At 33.3% G+C, this 22,523-nt stretch overlaps 1 protein-coding gene across 1 annotated transcript in view; it reads right to left on the bottom strand.

The window, feature by feature from the left end:
- The window catches only part of LOC145297478 (putative elongator complex protein 1), a 133,017-nt gene that overhangs the window by 52,647 nt on the left and 57,847 nt on the right, over window positions 1-22,523 (bottom strand). Inside the window, exons 15-20 of the mRNA XM_080143347.1 lie at window positions 20,930-21,036; window positions 18,839-18,936; window positions 15,367-15,420; window positions 12,409-12,511; window positions 8,841-9,030; window positions 7,411-7,569 (exon numbers count right to left, since the gene is read on the bottom strand). Coding sequence (XP_079999473.1) covers window positions 7,411-7,569; window positions 8,841-9,030; window positions 12,409-12,511; window positions 15,367-15,420; window positions 18,839-18,936; window positions 20,930-21,036 — 711 coding nt within the window. The remainder of the gene's footprint in view (window positions 1-7,410; window positions 7,570-8,840; window positions 9,031-12,408; window positions 12,512-15,366; window positions 15,421-18,838; window positions 18,937-20,929; window positions 21,037-22,523) is intronic.

Here is a 22,523-nt window from a genome sequence, read left to right as displayed (position 1 = left end):
TACATTAGATTTAAAACAACCATATTATAGTCAACTGGAAAACATCCCCACGATATTGTGTTCCACAGATGAAAAAACCTAGGAAAGTGGCTCTGTCCATAGAATTTTCATTTAGTTTTAGGCACAGATGGAGAGTGAGAGAAATTGTTGACAGTTGTAACTAGACGAGTATTTGTTACAAACTTCAATCATGTTTGTTTGGAATTTAAAACAAAAACAGAACACAGTAGTTTAATCTTGCTGTTGAGGAAAGTTAAGTCGAAGCAACCAACTGATATTAAAGTTATAAAAACAAGATATTCACACATAATATTATTCTCATCTAGATCAAACATCAAAGGACACCACCTAAAAACCCACCACAGCCTGCACACCATACTCGAAAGGCCTATACAAAACTTTTTTTTTTTTTTAATATGCAGTCAGTATGACATTAGGACAGTATTCAAGAGCAATTCAACAGTCTGAAAACAGCTTGTACAACTAAAACCCCTGACCGGAAAACTCATGACAAAAAATTACCCCTCTCAAAGTAAAACTAGAACACCACCAAAAAGCTGTCATATGCAGAGAAATCGAAAAATCAGTCCTAGCAGAAAATATATGAAGAGAAAAAGGCACCCATTCTCCAATGTGGATGGCAACGACCTCCTAAGTCATCCAAGTTTTGAATCTAATCATATTTGGAATCTATTAATTACAATTTTATATATGGAAAATAAGAGAAAAAACATAATTAAAAATAGGTTTCTTTCTTTCGTTTTTTTTAACCCTTCCATAAAATATGCTCAACTCAAGGGAGATAATCCTTCCAAAACACTTTTTTCTTAGAGTTGCCTCCCTTGCACTGTGTTTTCTAGAAAAAAAATTCCATAAAAAAAAAATGCACTAATATTGACAATTAACAGGATTCAGTTAAAAATTGAATCATAGGAAAGTCTTAAAAAGTATCCTAGTGACTCCTGAAAATTGACTTCTTTTTTATAATTTATGGACACACCCTCAAGCCCAAGATCCGATTTCTTGCAATACAGTTGAAAAAAAAACGAGTTTACACCTGACGACAGTCAGAGATTTCATCGATCGAAAAGTTGTGCCAATATGTGCCAAGATAAGGATATTGTTCAACCAATCAAAACAATACATACATTCATTTTAACATTTAAGTATTAACCACATGACATACATGCAAAATCGGTTTATTCGAGTAAACATCTATTTACCACATACATAAGGATCTTATGTTGCAAAATACAATATAGTTTTTCAAGATTATAAATATGTAAGTTAAAAAAATATGGGCGTTTTACAATTAAGCTTATTTAAAAAAATTATATTGGAGAAAAATCTTCATGGGGCATATACCTGTCACAAAGCGAAGATGTCATATTCCAAAACTCACTTAGATTTAAATAAGTAATTATTTTGTATAGAATTTTTTTTACGATTTTTAATGATTTTAATAGAAAATTATAACTATTATAAAGCTGATTTTGATCTCAATAGTTCGAGTTGAGTTGAGTTGTCTCCCTCTTATTCATAAAACACTAGTGGGGTTGCCCGGGTGTTTGTAGGTGTGTGTTTGGAAAAGAAAAAGTGTTAGTAGGCAGGCAGGTTTGAACCAGCAACGCAAAGGTGGAAAAGAAAGTGAAAGAAAACCTGAGAGTTTACTGCCGCACCATGACGCAAGCAGAAGTGTAAAGTGTTCAAATTTAGCAAAGAAATGAATGAGAATCATACAGGCGCAGAAATGAACGTGTGACTGTAGGCCAGTTAAGCTTAGTTTAGTGATGTCACTAAAGGAGGAAAAGAAGCTGAAAAATAAGTTAAGAATCACGTAGGCCTGGTTGGAGGCCAGTTAAGTTTCACCTTTCTGCCATATTTGTTTCCCCACGATGTTGGGAAAACCAGCACCCCCAAAAAGGGAGAGCTCTGGCAGTGTCTTAATGAATTGCAATTGTCTGATATGAAGGGTCCCCCTCTCCCACATTGATCATAGCTGGTTGCCTTCTACACATCTTGGCTCTGAAGGCCAGACAGATGCATTTACTTCAATTTAGTTTCGCTTTATTTATACGACAAAAGACAAACAAACACCAGAAACCAGGAATTTTTTTAAAAACTCAATCAAAATAAAGATAGAGACAACGTCCGTTTTTGAATCAGAGATATTTTAATCTAGAGGGTAGAAGGAAACTTCTCCAAAATAGTAACCATGTCAAGAAGCCCAGCGAAAAAAGCCTTTCTTGGACATACACAAATGCGCATGCACATTTCACCTTTTATATAATAGACTAACGGGGGGTACCCGGCGTTGCCTGGGTGTTTGGAGGTGTGTGTGGTTTAGGGTAAATCAAAAATCCCTGTTAAAATTAAAAAAAATGTTTTGGTAGGTGAGTATGAGGATCGAACCCGAACCCTTGAGGCAAAGTTGGAAATTAAAGCGTGAAAAAAAAAAAAAAACACTGGGCCACCACGACATACAACGGAAAGACGTTTGAATTTATTTAAAAACAGAATTGACACGTGGCCACAATAAAAGTTAACTCTGCTGCTTCTATTTGACCTCATTAATGAGGTCAAATAGAAGTAGTGGTGTGTTTACCCAACTTTGACAGTTTTTTTCCCCCAAGATGTTGGGGAGGGGAAAACCAGCTCCCCATTGTCCAGATTGAATAGCAACTGTCTGATATAAGTAGTTTGGCCCCACATTGATTAAAGCTGATTGCTTCTGGACGTTTCCCGGCGTGATGCCGAGAACACATCGTTTGAAGTTAGTTTCACTTTAAAAAAAAAGCAGGACAAACAGACGACAGAGCAAAATAGCGCAAATCTCATAAAAGTCGACGTAAATAAATCTAGAGGCGACCCGCATTCCCAAATCCTAGATATTATTATCTAGGGGGTATATAAATACTTCTAAGCGATAGTAACCCTCCCCCCAAGGAGCGCTGGCGAAAAAAGCCTTTGTGAGACATACATGAAATGGTCACACACATTTTGCTTTTTATATATATATAGACTAGCAGGGATGCCTGGCGTTGCTCAGGTGTTTAGAGGTGTTGAAAAAAAAAAGTGGTAATAGGCAGGAAGGCTCAAACTTGCTATATGAAGGCAGAAAAGAAAGTGAAAGAAAACGTGGGAGTTTATCGCTACACCATAACGCAAGTAGAAGTGTAAAGCGTTCAAATTTAGCGATGTCAACCATTACGCCAGATAGCGAAATGAATAAGCTGGCTGTAGGCCAGTTTAGCTTTCAGCTGTATTTGTTTCCCCACGATGTTGGGGAAAAACAGCTCCCCCCAAAAAGGGGAGTTCTGGCAGTGTCCAAATGAATAGCAATTGTCTGATATGAAGGGCTTCCCTCACATTGATCAAAGCTAATTGCCTTCAAGACATTCTGGCCTGGAAGGCCAGGAGGCAATGCCTTTGCTTCAATCAGTTTCGCTTTTATATGAAAAAGATGAACAAACACTGGAAACCAGGAATTTTTTTAAAAAACTCGATCAAATAAGATAGAGACGATGTCCGCTCGCAAAGCGGAGATATTACCATCTAGGAAGTATAAAGAAACTTTTCCATAAATGTAACCTTCTTGAGAAGGCTGGCAGAAAAAAGCCTTTCGTGGGCATACATGAACACATGTGCCTATTTTGCCATAATAGACTAGCGGGGGTATTCGGCATTGCCCGGGTGTTTGGAGGTATAAAACGGAAAAAAAAAAGTTAGTTAGGCAGGTTTGATGCGGTGATGTGAAGACGCAAAAGAAAGTGAAAGAAAACGTGATCTCTTACCGCTACGCTACGAGAGTGAAAAGCGTTCAAATTTAGCGATGTCAATCATAAAGTTGACTTGCTAAATGAATGAGTTCATGCAGGTGCAGAAATGAAGGTTGGCTGAAGGCCAGTTCATCTTCCTGCAGTTTCATTTATTTGTTTCCCCACGATGTTGGGGAAAACCAGCTCCCCACAAAAAGGGAGTGTCCAAATGAATAGCAATTGTCTGATATGAGGGGTTTCCCCCACATTGATCAAAGCTAATTGCTTTCTGGACGTACATGGTAGAAAAGCTGGGAAGCTGCCTTCGCTTTCAATTAATTTTGCTTTTATATGGAAAACACGAACAAACACGCGAGGATGGAATAGCATGAATTTTATAAAAATCGATCAAAATATATTTAGAGACAACTGTTACATGATAAAGGCTGTCCCCTTTTCATGTAAGTATAAAAAAGGAGAATTTAGTTTAAAATGAAAATGAAAAAGCATAGGCGGAATTCGAACCTCGTAATCTAGTTTAGAAATAGATTACGTGTGAGAATTTAAAAATGTAAAATAAACATTTGTTTAGAATATAGATAAAATATTCAAGAAAAGAATGTGAGCTGTCAAGTTTATTATGAAATATTAAATTGAAAGAATGCAGCTTATAAGATAATGTTTTTAATATATTGAATATAGGTTAAAATTCCTTTTGTAGAAATAGGAAAAGTTTTGGACACGTATGTCCAGGACACGTGAAAGAATGCACATGTTTTAACATGTGTATGACGTCACGGAAAATAGAAAGTTCTAGGAATAGAGAAAAACTTTAGTTAGAAAACAGTCAGTGAAGAAACTCAGAGGGAGTCAGACGTCTGGAAGCGAGACGTCACTTCAAGAAAAAATGTGAAACTTTGAATTCTTGATGATGGAATCACGGCCGTGTGAAGAATAAACCATCAAGTGTTTTTTGTAAAGCTCGTCTTGTGTCTTATGATTCTTAAAAAAGGTAAAGTCCAATTGTATTATATATTTGTGTTATATGTCTTTACATACACGTCTCAACATCATCATGTCTACACAATGTCCGAACTGTCTGAACACTATATGTCTTCACTCTAAGAGCTTCTTCTCCTTCTCTTCCATTCTACACAACAAAGAAGGAACATTTAAAATATAAGAATCTCTCCTAACATGAACAATCTCTCTAAGTCTCTACAACAACATCCCTCTCTAAAACTCTATCTCTCTCTGAGTCTTACAACATCCCTCACTATAATAAGACTCTAAGACTCTTCTCAATGAAACCCCTATATAACAACGTCCCTTCGCAAATCGTAGATATTATAATCTAGGGAGTATATAAAAGCTTTTAAAACATAGTACCCCTCCCACCCAAGAACCTCCACAAAAAAAGCCTTTGTTGGACATACAGAAATGTGTGCACCTCTTTTATATAGATAGATAGATGACAGATCAAAAAGTAATGTCTGATTTAATTTCATTAGTTAATAAACCTACTTGATCAATTTACTTGATTTTTGGAATATGACATCTTCATTCCATCATGGGGAATAAAAATTATAAAACTTTTATAAAACTTGGAATTCATACATTAGAACCATTACTCTTTCTGCTTCTGGTAAAATCAGTTCTCTTGCTCTAAACATTCAATTGAGATTATTCTTTATCTCTACAGCTCTACTACCAGATACAGCATGGAATACTTGTCATAGTTGGGCTGATGAATCTATCTCATGTTTGAGGATCCTTGATAAGATGCAAAATGGTATCTGTAATTTGATTAACTTCACCTTTTCTTCTGATGTTGCAAGCCTCAGTCTTTCCTATGAATACTATTATGGCATATGTTTTTCACAATTGTCTGATTTATTCACTGCTTCCTTTGTTTCAGCTCAGTTGACTCATTGGTCTTGTGGTCACCATCAATTCACTGTTTTTGCTACCTCATTGTAATACAATTTCCTATTCCAGTAGCTTCTTTCCAAGAACTAAAAGGTTGTGGAACTTTCTTCTTGCAGGTTGTTTTCGTTCTTTCTATAGTCTTGTTTTTTTTAAACTAAGGTCAATAGGCATCTCCTGTCTTTGTGATCATCATCTTAAGTTCTAGTTAGTTTTTACATCAAATAGCTTCACACATTGTCTGGAGCGATTTCCATAAAAATAAATAGAATAAAAACATTTGTATTATTGATAGTCTTATATCTGGTATCCCAACGGTTCTTTATGTCAAATTTGATGCAATTTTAACTAACAGTTTTGAAACTAAAAGTGTTTTTTGCATTACTAATAGTACAAAAATCATTCCAAAAGTAAAAACTTCTGTTCTTTTTTTAACTCAAAAAGTGGAAGAGCTACAAAAGTAGGAGTGATACAATTAAACTGAGCAACCTTTAGTACTCCTGAATTTATTTTTCTACATAGTCACCACCATTCTGAATGCACTTTTGCCAGGAATTCAATTACTCAACTTTGCTTCTGACGCACATCCATAACAGGGGTTTCTTTTTAAGAGTTTCACACAGTCAATATCTGCAACAGAGAGATGAAACTCTCAGATCATGAATGCATGTTCAGTCATTGTAACAATTCAATTTGCAATCCGCCCTTTGATCCATTCAAGTGGAATAATAGAGGGCATTCATTTTGGAATGTCCCTTGTAGTAAATATAGGAGTATTATAATGTTGACCGTCTTATGACAGTATTTGACATACCTGGTTTTGACAATGGTAAATCATGTCAAATTTTATAGAATCTCAATTGAGCTGATTTCCCCCTCCTAACACTTCCAATATACCAAAGGTTTATCATACAAAATCTAATGCAATCAATAGTGTTTGTGTCTATAAGTGCTTGATTTTAGAACTGAGTGTGGCAATAGTGTGGTAAACAGGCACAGATTAAGAAAGGAAATTGCTGAGAAAGAGAAAGAAAAAAACAGAATGAAGCTAAAAGACAAAGGGTTATTTAATTCAAGATAAATTGGTTAAGAAAAATCATATTTATCACATTGAAAAAAATCATTAAAACACGTGATAAAAATGCATGAGGGAAATAGCAGCAGAGAAAACAGTTTGTCCAGTGAAGATATTTACACATTCTATTGTGTTGCATTGTATAGTAGTCATTCACCAGCAAACTTGACAGCTGGATGTCAGGTGGCTCACACTTTCTACTTCTGCATAGCAGAACCTGCAATTGTCATTGTTCAGACTATTCATCTTCTTAAAAGCATTGGTCATCAAACCTTGATCTTGAGCAATTATTATATTCCTCTCTTGATCATATTGGAGCAATCCTCTTTTAAGCCAATCTATAGAGCATTCCTTATCTATATAGACCTGGATAAATTCATCTAGAAAATACTTGGCACACTGTTGGTTGGTCCATTCTTCTAGTTTTTTGCAATGAAAGGTCTTCCTTTAGGATTTAAAAGTGTGGTGTGAAAAAAACTCAATTTCCTATTTTATTTGTGTTATTCCTCATTTGGGATAGTGTGTGTGACAGCAGTATACAGTTTAAGCTAAATATCTACCACCCTACAATTTGGAGAAATTTTCTATGTAGATGCTATAAGTGACAGACAAAACATGCTCAATTCCAATATAAATTGTAAAGCTACAAACCTTAGATCTGTGAGGAATAGAGTTAAGAGGTTGTCCATACTGATTTGTTCAATGAAAGTTTGGACATTAGCAAGGAAAGATGCAGGGTTGTGGTCATATGTGAGGTTCATATTTATTCTGTGTTTTCTCATCAGAGACAAAGCTTCCTTGTAAATTTGGCTGGAAGAAAAAAATCTTGAATTTGAGAGATTAAAAATTACACAATGTAGAAAGATGTAGGCATAAAATAGTTAACAAAGCCCCTCCACATGTGAAGATAGATTTCTTAATAATGTTATTATTTAGAAACATATTCTTAACATGAGGAGGAGTGGATTTGTTAACTATTCTGTACCTTCACTAAAATGAAAAATTCTATAATTAAATTGACAGGATGTTTTTTTTTTTACTTTGTTGTTTTTAATAAAAGAAACAAAAAGAAAACAATATTACACTTTAATTAAAAAAAACTATTTTAAATTCATGACTAAACAATTTGTCTTTCAAACTAACTGTTCATACAGTGTTGCCCAGGATTATTTTTACTTTCATTAATAGTTTACATGACTTGAATGTAAAAAGGATTTTGTATTGATTTTTACAAAAATGCAAAATAGACGAAACCAAGGGAAATAAGTTGATATTGATGAATACAGAGTAACACCCCATTTTTCTAGCCGGGTAAAATACTTTCTCAGAAGAATTGAATTGAATTTAATTTTTTCTTACTAAAAATATCACACAAAAAAAATTGCCAAATTAAAGACAGTGAAGAAAAGACAGAGTGAGGAAGAGACAAAGAGTTAGAAAGAGTGTGGAAGAGGAAGAGAGTGTGGAAGAGGAAGAGAGTGTGGAAGAGGAAGAGAGTGTGGAAAAGAGAGAGAGAGAAAGAAAGTGGGAAAAAGAAGGATTGGGAAGGAAAAGGAAAGAGAGACAGGAGAGAAAAAGAGAAAGTAAAGGATATAAGGGATGAGAAAGAAAGAGAGATGACAAAGAGGGGCAAAGGAAAAAAGAGGGAAGGAGAGAAAGATAAGGAGGGAAGAGAAAGAAAATGAAGAAGTGAAGAGAAAAAGGAAAGAGAAAGAGAAAAAGGAAAGAGAAAGGGCAAAAGAGATAGAACGGAAGAAGAAAGAGAGGAAAAGAGAAAGAGAGGGAAAGAGAAGGAAAAAAAGAAAAAGAGTGGAGGAGAAGAGGTAAAGTAAAAGCAGGAAGAGAGACAAAAGTTCCGTTTTCTTTATCTAATATTTCTTACTTTTGCCTCCCACACACGTCAAACTTGCCTTATTGATTCATTGACAACCAATTTCCTCTGGCAATGGATTCTAGGCCAGCAAATACACAAAAATCTCACCATGCTACATCATCGTAGCAACCTTAAGTCTAACTCCTACATACAATATAATGCATGCTAAACATTTTCTAAAGAAAGAAAAATCCTCAAATATCCATACCCATTGAGTTTCCGTTTGATACAGGATAACAGCAATGCCCTTGGGTGAATAGTTTCTAAGTTCCCACGTGGCATTTGTAAGACAAGTTTGGTGCTATCTTGAATTACGGTCACAATTCGTGAACCTCGTTCCACACGACGAACTATCTCATCAAAGGCGTGTTCTTTATCGTGTTGTAATACAGGCACGGCTAAGAAAGAAAACAATGAAAATACATAAAAAACAATAAAAAATACATAAAAAGCAATAAATCGAGTAAAAATGAAGGTTTGATAAAAAAAATAATGCAAGAAATATTTACTTATATCTTCATGAACATCTTAGTAAAACAAAAATAATTCCACTTCAACATTCATTTCAGATTATATATATATATATATATATATATATATACTAGTAAAAGTACCCATCGTTGACTGGGTTCAAAAAGAGCCTACATAAATTGGACTCTGATTTATGAAAGTATGATAGGCTATGAAAAGGAAGGGTTGTAAAGAGATAGCTTTGAATTTGGGTGTATCAAAACCAAAGCAAAATATGATGAAAGTACAAATAAAATAGATAAACCCCATAATTTATTATACCATACCTGTTCACACTGAAACACTTATCACAATATTCTGTGGATCTATATTAAAAAACCTTGTTAAACTTTGTGACATATTTCCATTCTATGGAGGTCAGGCGCGAACGAACACCCCATAATTTTATTATACCATATTTCTTCAAACTGAAACATAATTATCAAAGTATACTTACGCAGATAGATATGAAAAGTCTTTATTAAAGGTTGTGCCTATTTCCATTCTATGGAGGTCAGGCGCGAACGCAGACCCCACACTTTTATTATACCATCCCTATTTAAGTTAAAACATACTTATCAAAGTATTCTTATGTACATCTATATCAAAAACACTTGTAAACGTTTTTTTTTTAATTTTTAAATTTTTTATTTCCATACTTTGTGGACCAGGCACGAATGCAGACCTCATAATTTTTATGAACCACCGTTCTGCCAGATCAAACATACCAATTCTTGTGTCTCGATACATCTATCATTATATGTAATCAGTTTTTTAAAATAGTCAACCATATAGGAGGCTATTTGTGACCAGACACAGACACACACACAGACATTCAGCTTTATATTATAGATATATATAAAAACAAAAGGTAAAACAAATGAAAAAAAAAAACCTTTGTTGATCAGAACAAAATGGGTAAATCTCTCGTTTTTATAGTTTTTCTTGTGTTTAACATGTTTACTTTTGTCTTTTTCAAACATCTCGTCTCTCCAGTTTTTCATTTTATGATATATTGTGTATTTTATTTTTAGCAGATATATATATATATATATATATATATATATATAGAGAGAGAGAGAGAGAGAGAGAATAAATAACAAAAATTTATATTCCAAAATTCATGACGTTGACCATATTTTAATTTATTCATTTAATTCAGTTGACTTATACAATTCTTGACAGTATCTGTTTGGTAGCGCAAAATCAATCATTCAATTATTATATCGATCAGTGAATCTATTATGCCCTTAACTCATCAGAAGAAATAGAAATAATCAATCCATCAAAAGGAAATGAAGTGTGATTTGATATGATTAAAATCCGAAAATTGGAAGAGAAGCTGCATATACCTTTTTTATTTTTCCATTACGCCATTTTGAAATTAAAAAATGGTGTAATGGAAAAATAAAAGATGTATATGCAGCTTCTCTTCCAATTTTCGGATTTTAATCATATCAAATCACATGTCAATTGATCAAGAAGTTTTATTTTATAAAGAAAATCATTTTTAAGTGACTAAGAGAATTTGTAAGCATTACAACAAAAATATGATTTAATTATCTCCCCTGTTTTTTGTAATCATTTTCAAGATAGTGACATGAGACAATCACTTCTCTCTTATAAAATTTAATTTTCTCAGTTAAAGATAAAACTACTTGATCAATTTATGTGATTTTTTTAATATGATATTTTTGTTCTATCATGGTTACATAGATACATTGCAGATATTTTTTCTTTATTTTTGTTTTTTAATATAGGGGGAATTCTGAACAAGAACCCTAGATTGCTTTGCTATCATCTTCAAGATAATCTCACATAAAAATCTTGTGAGTTAAGGTCTGGTGAGTGTGTAGTCTAATATGCAATATAGTAGACCTTGAACTGTCAACTAAGCTCCAACTTCTGTCCCATAACTACAATGTTGCATCTCTTATTTTAATGGAATGTGCTTTTGATGAACTCATCACACTTGTACCTCCAAACGTGCATACCCTCGATACACCCAGTTAGCAACAAAATCCCATCCTTTCACTGTAGATGCCCCTAGATGCTAGAAAGCTTTCTACTTTAATAGCTTTTCCCCTCAGACTGATAGACTTTAGAATTCCCTTCCTATTACCTGCTTTCCTGACTGTACTGATATGCAGAAGTTAAAATGTAATTTAAACCAACATCTCACTCATCCCCTCTGAATGTGGTCCCAAGTAGTAACCCCTTACATCCAAGTGACAATATGTCTTGTTGTGAGTGACCATGACTTGAAAAAAAAAAAATATTCAAGATCACACTTACTGATGAGATGATCACCAAAGTGTTCCCACATATCATTTAATGATGATAAAACAAAAACTTTTATACATTCATGACTGAAAGTTGGTGGACAAATCCGCCAAGACTGGAGTTTTTGTACCAATTTTCATGATATCTTTAGTTTTTAGCTAATATTCCATGAAAAACATCTGGCAGATTCAAATCATCCCTTTAAACTGAATGTGTTAGAAAGTGATAAAAAAAAACAATAGTTTAGCATTTGAGAAAAAAAAGATGTATAGCATTAACCGAATTTTGAGAGATCAACACAAGCTGATAAAAAAAATAAAAGGAAAACCTATTTATTTGAACAACCATGGAATTTTCACAGGTACTGTTTTTTTTTTTACTGTTTTGTTACTAAAGAATAATCACTTATTAAAGCTAAAAGCCACTTGAGTATAAAAGTAGATGGATAGATTACCAGTTGAATGATTAAGAATATTATGAGAGGGTTGAAAATGATGAAAGAAAGAAATTAAATCTGTTTACTTATGAGGACAGTTTATGGAAAGTATTTGTTTATATTAGATTTGAACACAGCCATATTGTAGCCTGCAGCGAAGCAATATTGTGCTAGTGTGTCCTGTAGAAATTCTGTTTGATGGCTGGTTCTTTTATTTTACTGTATATCAACCCTTTTCAGGTTATTTAATCCTGAATCTGTTTTTTTGGTAAAAGTTTTTATGCTTCAAGTTTTGTAAATCTTCAAATATTTATTCATGGTTTGGTTTGGTTTGGTTGGTTTGTAGAGGAAAATTGTTGTTTTTGTTTTTGCAGAACTTCATTGAGTTTACAAAGGGAAAGGGAAAAAATACAATAACATGTTAGGTGAAGCACACAGAAAATGAACAGACAGTTCTTTGCCGTTGTGGTAAACGGACAAGTTTTTTTTATGGTGATTAAGATGGGAAGCTAAAAATAAAAAACTTAAACAATATCAGTTTGCCTACCTTTTATGGCTGTGTGTCGGCTGATGAAGCGACAAGTGTGAGAAAGGGAAGTCATTAAGAGGAAATCTTCATGGATAGCCACAGATGTACAGTTGGTCATGATCTACGGGAAAGAAACAAACATGGTAGTTACAATTAAGTTAAAGAAAAACTACAAAAATAAAACAAAATAAGGATTTTTTTGTTTAGATACTTTAAACTAATTCTGTCTTATATATGTAAACTAGAATACCCATCCTTGGATAGGATCAAATGGGGAAAATAACACAGATAAAAAAAATAACAACAACATCGGGACAGCTGTATTTGCATGAATAAAAATATTTTCTCATAGAAAAGGTTTGTCAAAATGAACATGATATATCAGTAGTTGTGTAAATTACATACATAATAAAAAAAATCAATGTTAAAAGACCCTAAACAGTAACGAAATAAACATGCATTGTCAGGGTAAAAATATTATGGAGAACTAATGAGAACTGGAGAAATTCTACAATTGTATTGTTCATCTGTCTCTCATATATTGTTACTGAGCACATGTAAATCCAGATGGGTACCTCACTTGACAATCGTCAACACAATGTTATGTATCATGGTTTTCTTCTCCTTTCTCTTCTTCTCATTCTTGAAATTGGCAATTGCCAAGGGTGTAAGCACTAGTTTACATGTATAAAAAATAAACAACACAAATTCACAAAAGAAAACAGAGACTCTGATACATTCTGTATAAATCAGTAGTATTCTAAGTGTCTGTAATAAAGAACCCTCAAACACTGTTTATAGCTGTCTGTCAAGGCACGTTTGTCAGTTGATTGATCAGTTCATCATCTTATTTGCTAAAACTCTCACAAACTGCTCTGAGCCATAACTTGCCGACAACTGTTGCAAACTGAACACTGTCCGTAAACTCTAACTCCTAAATTCATTGGCTAAAGATCAGAAATCTTAAAACCTCATTTTTGTCTCAGAATGACTGATAAGTGGAAATGACTCACTCTCTCAGCCATTATCTGACAAATTACTCATTCTATTTCTCATTACCTTTGTATCCCTGGCGAATCACTTCTCCCTATTGTCCAGGTTCATTTACTTCAAACAACTTTTCCACATTTTTTATTAGTCACTTTCTAATATTCTCCTGGGAAGACACCCATAGTGTCACACATACTATAGATGTCAAACGTGAATGCAGACTTAACAATATTATTATACGACCATTATCACAGCTGAAACATACTTATCTAAGTACTCTTGTTAATGTAGTTTTAAAATATATCTGGCTTAAGGAGGTCTCTTTGCAAAACCCTTGTAGGAATTTGTGACAGATTTTCATTCTACGGACATCTAGCACGAATTCAGACCCTACAATATTATTGTACCATCTTTGGACAGAACAGATGTTACACACTGAACTTAGCTCGAAAGGCCAAGAAATTGTATTTTACTGAGAGTTTCACGTTCAACACTATAATGTTATCAGATGAAATTAAAAAAACAGCGACATTAGATAAAAATTAAAAAATACTTTTTTTTTTTTGCATTGCATCTTCGCTGATTGAATAATCCTATCTTTTAAGAAAATGGTCGATGTTTATAACATATATACTAACATGAGATTCCTCTTGGGAATCCTATTGTATTGAGAATTGGAAAATGGGTACAGAAAGATTGGTGGCCAGAAACTCCGCTACAAAAATGTGATAAAGCGCCACCTAAAGGTAATGAATATGAATACGAAGAATTGGGAAGAACTAGCATCAAACCAAACTTGCTGGCACAGTCGCCTTCACAAAGGAAAGGCAGAAATAGAGGCAAAAATAAAGGCCAGGTCTGAACAAAAGCATTACCATAGGCACAACTCTGGTAACTACCCATGCACTACTTGTGGGTAAACTTTCTACACCGAGCATGGAATGCTATAACATCGTGTGATAAAGCACCAAGACCCTTACTAGTCATCTTCAGCTATGAAGGACTGCGTGATGATGATGATGATGATGATGATGATGATGATGACTAACATGAAATTGCCTTAGTGTATTATTATGGACTTGCTGGCCTTATTTTGTATTGTCTGAAAATGACTATTGATACGAATGCTGTGACAAGTAGAATAAGTGCCACGCCATAATGGCTAAAAGGAGTGTTGAGTTAAATATCTGTGAACAATAGTTGCACTCTGTAAATGTAAAAAAAAAAAAAAAAAAAAAATGTGTCAGTCATGAAAACCATGATGAAACGTAGAGCTAAATCACATATGTCAAACTAGCTCAAAGCCACACTAGAAGACCCAGCCTCAATTTCAATTGAGCACCATCATTTAAGTTTTTTTGTACTTCAAAATTCTAGCGTTCATTCTCACTTGTTGCAAGTAATAATTCAGGGGTGATAACTTGAATATTGTTCAAGAAAAGTAACTTTGAATATACTTTGCCAATAATGCCATATCGATAGAAATTTTTATTTGCAGAATTTATTTAATTACTGCCAAGCAAACACCATCTGAATAATCTTAGTAATAAATGGATGAAATTAAAAAGACAGTTCAGAACGATGGATTTCAAATAGTTTGGTTGTTTTGTTTGATGGCAAAGCAACCCTTTTCGAGTTATTTAATACCAAATTCAGTAGTTTTGGAATAAAGATTTTGTGCTTCAAATTTTCTATATCTTCAAATAGTTATTAATGATGTTTGATTCAGTGGTTTTGTAGAGAAAATTGTTGTTGTTTTTAATTTTGCTGAACATGGTTGAGTTTTGCAAAGGGAAAGGAAAAATAAAACAATATTAATATTTGGTGCAATTTAAGCCAGGATGTCAGTATCTTCAAACAGCCTGATCTGGTAGCAGCAGAAGAATTCAAACAATTTTTGGATGAAATAAAACTGTCAAAATTTTATAGTGTAAAATTTAAACAAAATAAAAATATAAAAGCAAGAAACAAGTCAGACAGACTTACCTCAGTATTATTAATATAGAAACGATACCTTGGAGTCAAACCCAATACAGCAACCTGCAAAACATATTGGTCATCTTTTTGGTAAAAATACACCAGTGAATGAAAGAAATTTTGTTTTCATATTTAAACATGTTAGAATGGTAATTGATGCCTGTGATCATAAAAACTAAATAGAAGATATTAAATAGTGTTAAGTTTTGCAACCCACATCAGAAAGGAAATTCTTTTTTTTCATGTGAGGAGTGAAAAACTGAAAATTAAGAGGTCATCAGAGGACTAATGAAAGCACCAAATAAATACCTCCAGAGCACTACTAAAACTGTTTTTCCCACCCTCTTTTTGTACAGAAATGGCAATAATAAGGAAATGATAAATTAAATCCTGAGTTAGTGTCTTTCAACTTGAAAAAATTAAATTCATTTCCTAAGCCGTATTGATAGCTGTGCACCACATGGACAATGGACGAATCGTAAAAGACATTCTCCATGGTGAACTTACTACTGGCAAAAGGAAAATTGGTTGTCCTCACCTCTGCTATGTTGACATGTGCAAACGCGACATGAAAGCATGTGATATTGACCCTACCAGCTGGGAGCTGAAAGCCAGAGTCCGCAACATTTAAAATGTTATATTGTATCACTGAATTAAATACATTTAGGCCGTTTTGATGTTCATATAGTTAGGAAAAAAAAAAAAAAATTTCACATTAATTCATTTATTGACATTTATGTAATTCATATTCAACAAATCTGGCACTTCGACAATGTCTGGTAAGTCAGCTAGTACATATAAAAACAAGATATTTTGTCAAATATTAACATTCAAATTGTTTCATTAAGTAATAATACACAATAAAAATGTTGAAACATTACAATATGTCATACATAGAAAGAACTTGGTTATCTAAAAAAGATCTTTTTTAATTTTTTAAAATGTGACCGTTTTGACTATTTTTCTGCCTTGCACAGTGAAACATTTTTCTCTCTTTCATGTTTTTAATAAAAATGTTATATCTTTGTTAAAACATCATAAGATATCATAAAAAACTAGACACCTTAAAAGCATGTAGACCCGATCTCATCCCAGCTGTACTATTAAAAAAATGCTCCGCTGAGGTTGTTTCAGTCGTCTCTAAACTTTTCAACAAATGCTTTAACCAATCTTGCTTTCCTGACTGCTAGAAAACTGCTTCTGTGGTACCAGTTTACAAGGATTCTGGTGAAAGAACTGCCCCATTAAATTATCGCTCCATTAGCTTGCTCCTTCTTTTCATCAAAATATTTGAGTCCATACTTAATCACACTCTAGTCCATCACTTTACAGCTGCTAAACTTCTGTCCGACCAACAATATGGATTTAGGCAAGCCCTTTCTACTGCAGATATCCTAACTGTAATCTCTGAACACACATACCATGCACTGGATAAAGCAGGGGAAGGTAGAGCAGTAGCCCTATATATATATCTAAGGCTTTTGACAGGGTATGGCACGATGGTATTCTCATAAAAATCAGATGATATCGTATTACTGGACAAATACTTAACATAATTAAATCTTTCTTAAATAAGGTTGTCCTCGATGGTTGTATGTCAAAGCAATATGATATAAATGTGGGTGTACCTTAGGAGTCAATCCTTGGACCTTTATTATTCCTAATATTCATAAATGACCTCCGTGATTAAATTGTCTCTGAGATAGGTATATTTACTGATGACACCATACTCTATAACAGACACAAGGAGAAAAAGAATGAACACATATCTAAGGCAATGGTGGAAACCCTAGAGGAAGACCTCCCATCTGTAGTGAAAAGGAGACATAAATGGATGGTAACATTCAATGCTGTCAAGACTAAGCTTGTTTCCTTCAATAATTACAAGAAACTCTCAACCACTAATAGCTATGTCTAATGATACATTACCTGAAAGTACTTTGTTCAAACTCCTCAGCTTAATGTTTACAGGGAACATTAGTTGGAGTAAATACATCAAGGACATTGTTGCACCTGCTTTAAGGAAAGTGGGCTCTCTCTCTACCATGCTAGAAAGTTACTTACACATCAAAATATTCTGTACCTTTATAAGTCCACATTCACCCATGTATGGAGTATTGTTGTCACATTTAGGCTGGTTGGTGCATCTGCTACTAGTCTAACTCCTGGACAGCCAACATAATAGGTCCCGAACTATCAACCAGGATTCAATCTCTGTCCCATCGATAAAATGTTGAATCCCTCTGCCTGTTTTACAAGTATTTTAATTACAGATGCTCCGATGATCTACAAGACCTTGTACCCTTGACATAAATACTCCAACAAACCCCACAAGCAGCAAAATCCCACCGCTACACAATAGAGATCCCCAAATGACAGAAAGCCTTCTACTCTAATAATTTCTTCCATAGAATTGCTAGACTTCGGAATTTCCTTTTGGATTCCCGCTTCCCTGACTGTACCAGCATCCAGAAGTGTAATGTAAACAGACATCAAGTGCAATGTAACAGACATCTTACCGCTCAACTCCCTACATAGTATCCCTACAATTATGTCCCAGATAGTAGCCCCCTACATCAAAGTGGCACCGTGCCTTGTTTGGGGTGAAAATGCAATTAAAAACACACACAAAATTAAGCAATGAAAATTTCCATGTAATTGCAGTTCTGTACAAGGAATAAAAATATGCCACTGAAAAGCTTCAGAAATTCATGGTTTCCAAATAATCTACATAAAATGCACATAAATATGTTGCAATACCTTAAAATATCATGTATCTATTTAATAAAAAAAGAAGATAGCAAACTTAAACTTAAATTGTAAAGCATTTTATGTGTAGAAAACTAAAATCTAATACTAGGATCATTTAAAAATTTATATATTGCAAGATCTGTGTGTATTATTGTAGATTAACAGCTTCTGCTTGAAAATGAAGATTACATAAATAGAAAATAAAATTATAATTTTAATGTATAAAAGGAGAAAAAGGTGAATTTACTAGTGGAAAGATGAAAATATTTTTTAAATATCTAATACTTGTCATGTTGGTGGCTTATTTTTGAGATAACAAAAAAAAAAAGGAATGGCTAATTTATCGCATATTCCAACAATGAGATTGATGGGTTTTTTTTTTTATTGGTTTCCAAATTTCATCATAGAGGAGTAGTAACAAACTTTTAAAAGAATGGGAGAGTGTAAAAAGTTACAAAATGACATTAAGAGTTTTATCCCTTTATTTACTCAAAAATCTTAAAATATATCAACTTATTAATGCATGGGAAAGGATATTTCCAGACAAAATGGTGGTATTTTATAGACTTAAAGTGATTTAATTGTTAAAAATATGTCTTTTAGTAGAACTACCTTGAAATCTGCGATTATCCAAAGTATGTTTATGGTTGGTAGACATTTCTACATCAAGTAACATATATTCATTATGTAAATTCATGCAATATTTAAATTAGAATATAAACATAATTACCTGCTGACCAATTCTACAGACATACATGTTTGGACAAAGCTGTGGAAATACCATTGTTTTTCCAGGTTGGAACTCCCAAATGGAAATGCTTTCAGTTTCTACAAAGTTCATAAATAGAATCAATAAACAATGATCACAGCTCATAAAAAAGAAAATCATCACAAAACATAAAATGCTTCTTACACAGAAACTATTCCAAAATTTCCACGACTGTTTGAAAAAAATCCTTCATAAAGAACAGAATTCTAGACAGGAAATTTCTGGAATCTTTACATTTTTTAATTTTTGAGAGGAGGATTTATAATTCTTATTATTTGAATTATTCAGACTACCATTCTCATGTTGAGTTTTATTCGCACAATGTTTTGGCTGATGTAACCTCCGACATTCTTTAGAGATATCTTGTCCAACTCAGGAATCGGCACAAAATTTTGAATAGAACTTTTTATTTAATCCACAGAGATAGGATGCTCTTGTTCCATCAGTCATGACTGGTTAGAAGTCCTAAGTAATCTGCAATTGTATTTTAAATGTCACTTACACTGAAGATTTAACTTTCAATCTCCAGAAGAGTCTAACTTTAGAACTGTATTTTGCCAATTACTTTATCCACTATGCCACAGGTTCAAGGTGTTACATGGTGTAACATTGTAAGATTAACACTAAAGGTGAGAACATCAGTCCGAATAATCCAAATAAGAATTCTGGAACAATTAGTTGATAAATTAATGATAAACTTTATTTCACACATACTTATTACATAAGACTTTTGAAAGAGGATAAATATTGAAAACAAAAAGTTCTAAGTTTTATGTTCATTTCATTTAATTTCTAACCAATTTGACCATCTAGTTCAAAGAATTATGTATGCTGGAAATATATGTAAAAAGATCACACTATAAATTATAACTTCCCAAAGATACATGTTTTATTTAGACAACTAAGCTTTTTTGTGGTCACCAATATTAATAAATAAAATAAATGTTGTTAAAAAAAAGGAGTCTTGATATTCCTTGTCCTGGTCTCCTTTGCAGCATATTGCTACAATGTGTGTAAAAATGTGATAACGTTACAATTATTGACAATTTAGCACATATCTAGGTTTGCTTGAAATCCAGAGAGGCACATTTAGAGTATGATAAAAAAAAAAGACCATTAGATGTTTATGACTGAAATTTGGTGGACAAGTCAGGCAGAACTGAGGTTTATTTGTACTAAATATGGTTGAATGGCAGGAAGGATTGTGAATTTTAACAATTTTATTGAGTTTTTGTTTTTGTAACCTCCTTTTCAGTTATACTATTTTATCTATAGTTGCAGAGATCGACTATCACATTTTTATATGGATTTTTGCCTATGATTAAAGTGAAATATCTGTTTCATCTTAGGAGATTTCCTTCCAAGGATTACCTACTCCTTTCAGAGATTGGATGGGCTTAATGCCTCTCACTTGAAGTACTTACATTCATAGGCACCGATGAGACTATACAAATTATTTATATTCCTAGTTGAGAGTGACCCTTTTTGGGAGAACTGGATTCTCTACATAGAAATTCAACCTTGTGTCTAACTTTGGTTGAATAGGTATGTGCCTAAAAATCAAATACCAAGCATATTATTGAAAGAGATTTCACAGCATGAAGCCAAACACAAACATGGCATGTCTATAGCAGGCAACTTTTATGCAACTTCTGTTGGTTAATGCAGTAAAAGAAGTCTATAATTTTATGCCTAATTAACCTAAATCAATCCTTTTTCTATGATAAATAACCACACAATTTTCTCAAACCACATGATGTGCCCTTTTAAAAAAAAAGGTGAATTAAAATTAAGGATGCTTCTGTAAGATAGATGCTACCTGTGATTCACTGCTACTGAGCACATGCAATACAACTGGTTGCTTTGTCAACTGTCCTCTGTATGAAACCATTCTGCCTCCGTCAACCATTGCTGACCGCCTCACATGTGTGTCATGGTTTTCTATTCATCTTGATTATGTGTCTATTGTTTAGACTGATGTTTCCTAAACTCATTACTTGGATAAGCCTACCCCAGCTGCAATACAGAAGAACAAGAAGACTGTTTTTTTACCTGGATTAAAAGTCAATATTTCACCACGATGATTTTGCAGAAAGATCAAATTCAAAAAATCACAAAAAAACATTTGGTAAATGTTGCTTGGGACTTTGATTCTGAAACTAAAAAATAGATTTTTATAAGTCAACAAAATTTAAGCATTAAAAAATTGAAATTTACAAAATAAGCATAAATGGCATTGAATAAAGGAAATATTTGATATTGAAATATTATTTCTGAGAAATGTCTTGGGAAATCTGCACCTAGTGCACTGGATTTCTGTAAATGTTGGTTCGGGCTCAACTGAAAGCAGATGTAAATCGCTGGAATATGTCAAGTGCTGATCAAGTTGATCAACCAATGAAAAAGCGATAACAGAACTTTTCAATGAAAATAAACAAAACAATTTATTTACAATAAAACATTATAAATTTTCAGCAAAATGTAAATTTTATTGACTAAATTTAATTAAAGAAGAATCAGTTTAAATTGATTTATAATATTGTATTGGAATTTTCAACATTCTAACAATGTTATAAATCAATTTTCAACTTAAGCAAAATATATACGGCAAATAGATTTTGATGATGATGATAACTACACTTTTGTTTAGAAATAACTACATATTTGTTTAGAAAAAAACATTGAATTCAACAGTTGAAAATTGATTTGTTAATTGAAATGCAATAAAAAAAAATTCGTTTTGTTTTAAAATCAACAATTTAATTTTTATGCTCTGTTGAGGTTGCTCTAGTTCTCTCCAAACTTCTCAACAAATGCCTTAACAAATCTTGCGTTCCTGAATGCTAGAAAATTGCTTCTGTGGAACAAGTTTACAAGAATTCGAGCAATAGAACTGACCCAATAAATTATCGCCCCATTAGCCTTCTTCCACTTTTTGCCAAAATATTTGAGTCCATAATTAATCAAGCTCTAGTCCACCACCTTACAGCTGCTAAACTTCTATCCGACCAACAATATCGATTTAGACAAGCCCATTCTATTGTAGATATCCTAACTGTAATCTCTGAACATATATAAAGCAGGAGAGGCTAAGGCAGAATCTCTAGATACATCTAAGGCTTTGACAGGGTATGGCACAATGGTTTTCTCATGAAAATCCAATGATATGGTATTACTGGACAAATACTTAACATAATTAAATCCTTCTTAAATAAGAGAAGAATCCAGGTTGTCCTCAATGGTCATATATCAAAACAATATGATATAAATGTGGGTGAACCTCAGGGATGATGCTTGAACTGTTACCATTCCTGATATTCATAAATTACCTCCCTGATAAAATTGTCTCTGAGGTGGGTATATTTGCTGATGACACCATGCTCTATAACAGGCACAAGGGGAAAATGAATGAACATATATCTAAGGCAATAGTGGAAACCCTAGAGGAAGACCTCCAGTCTGTAGTTGAATGGGGACATAAATGGATGGTAACATACAATGCTGCCAAGACTAAGCTCGTTTCCTTCAATAATTATAAGAAACCTTCTTAACCACAAATAGCCATGGCTTATGATACATTACCTGAAAGTACTTCATTCAAACTTCTTGGCTTAACGTTCACAGGGAACCTGAGTTGGCACAGATA

Source organism: Euprymna scolopes, chromosome 18 (assembly GCF_053919585.1).
Source record: "Euprymna scolopes isolate OS-2025 chromosome 18, ASM5391958v1, whole genome shotgun sequence".
NCBI lineage: Eukaryota > Metazoa > Mollusca > Cephalopoda > Sepiida > Sepiolidae > Euprymna > Euprymna scolopes.
The sequence above is the reverse complement of the archived record's forward strand: the minus strand, read 5'-3'. Positions and strand labels throughout refer to the sequence as shown.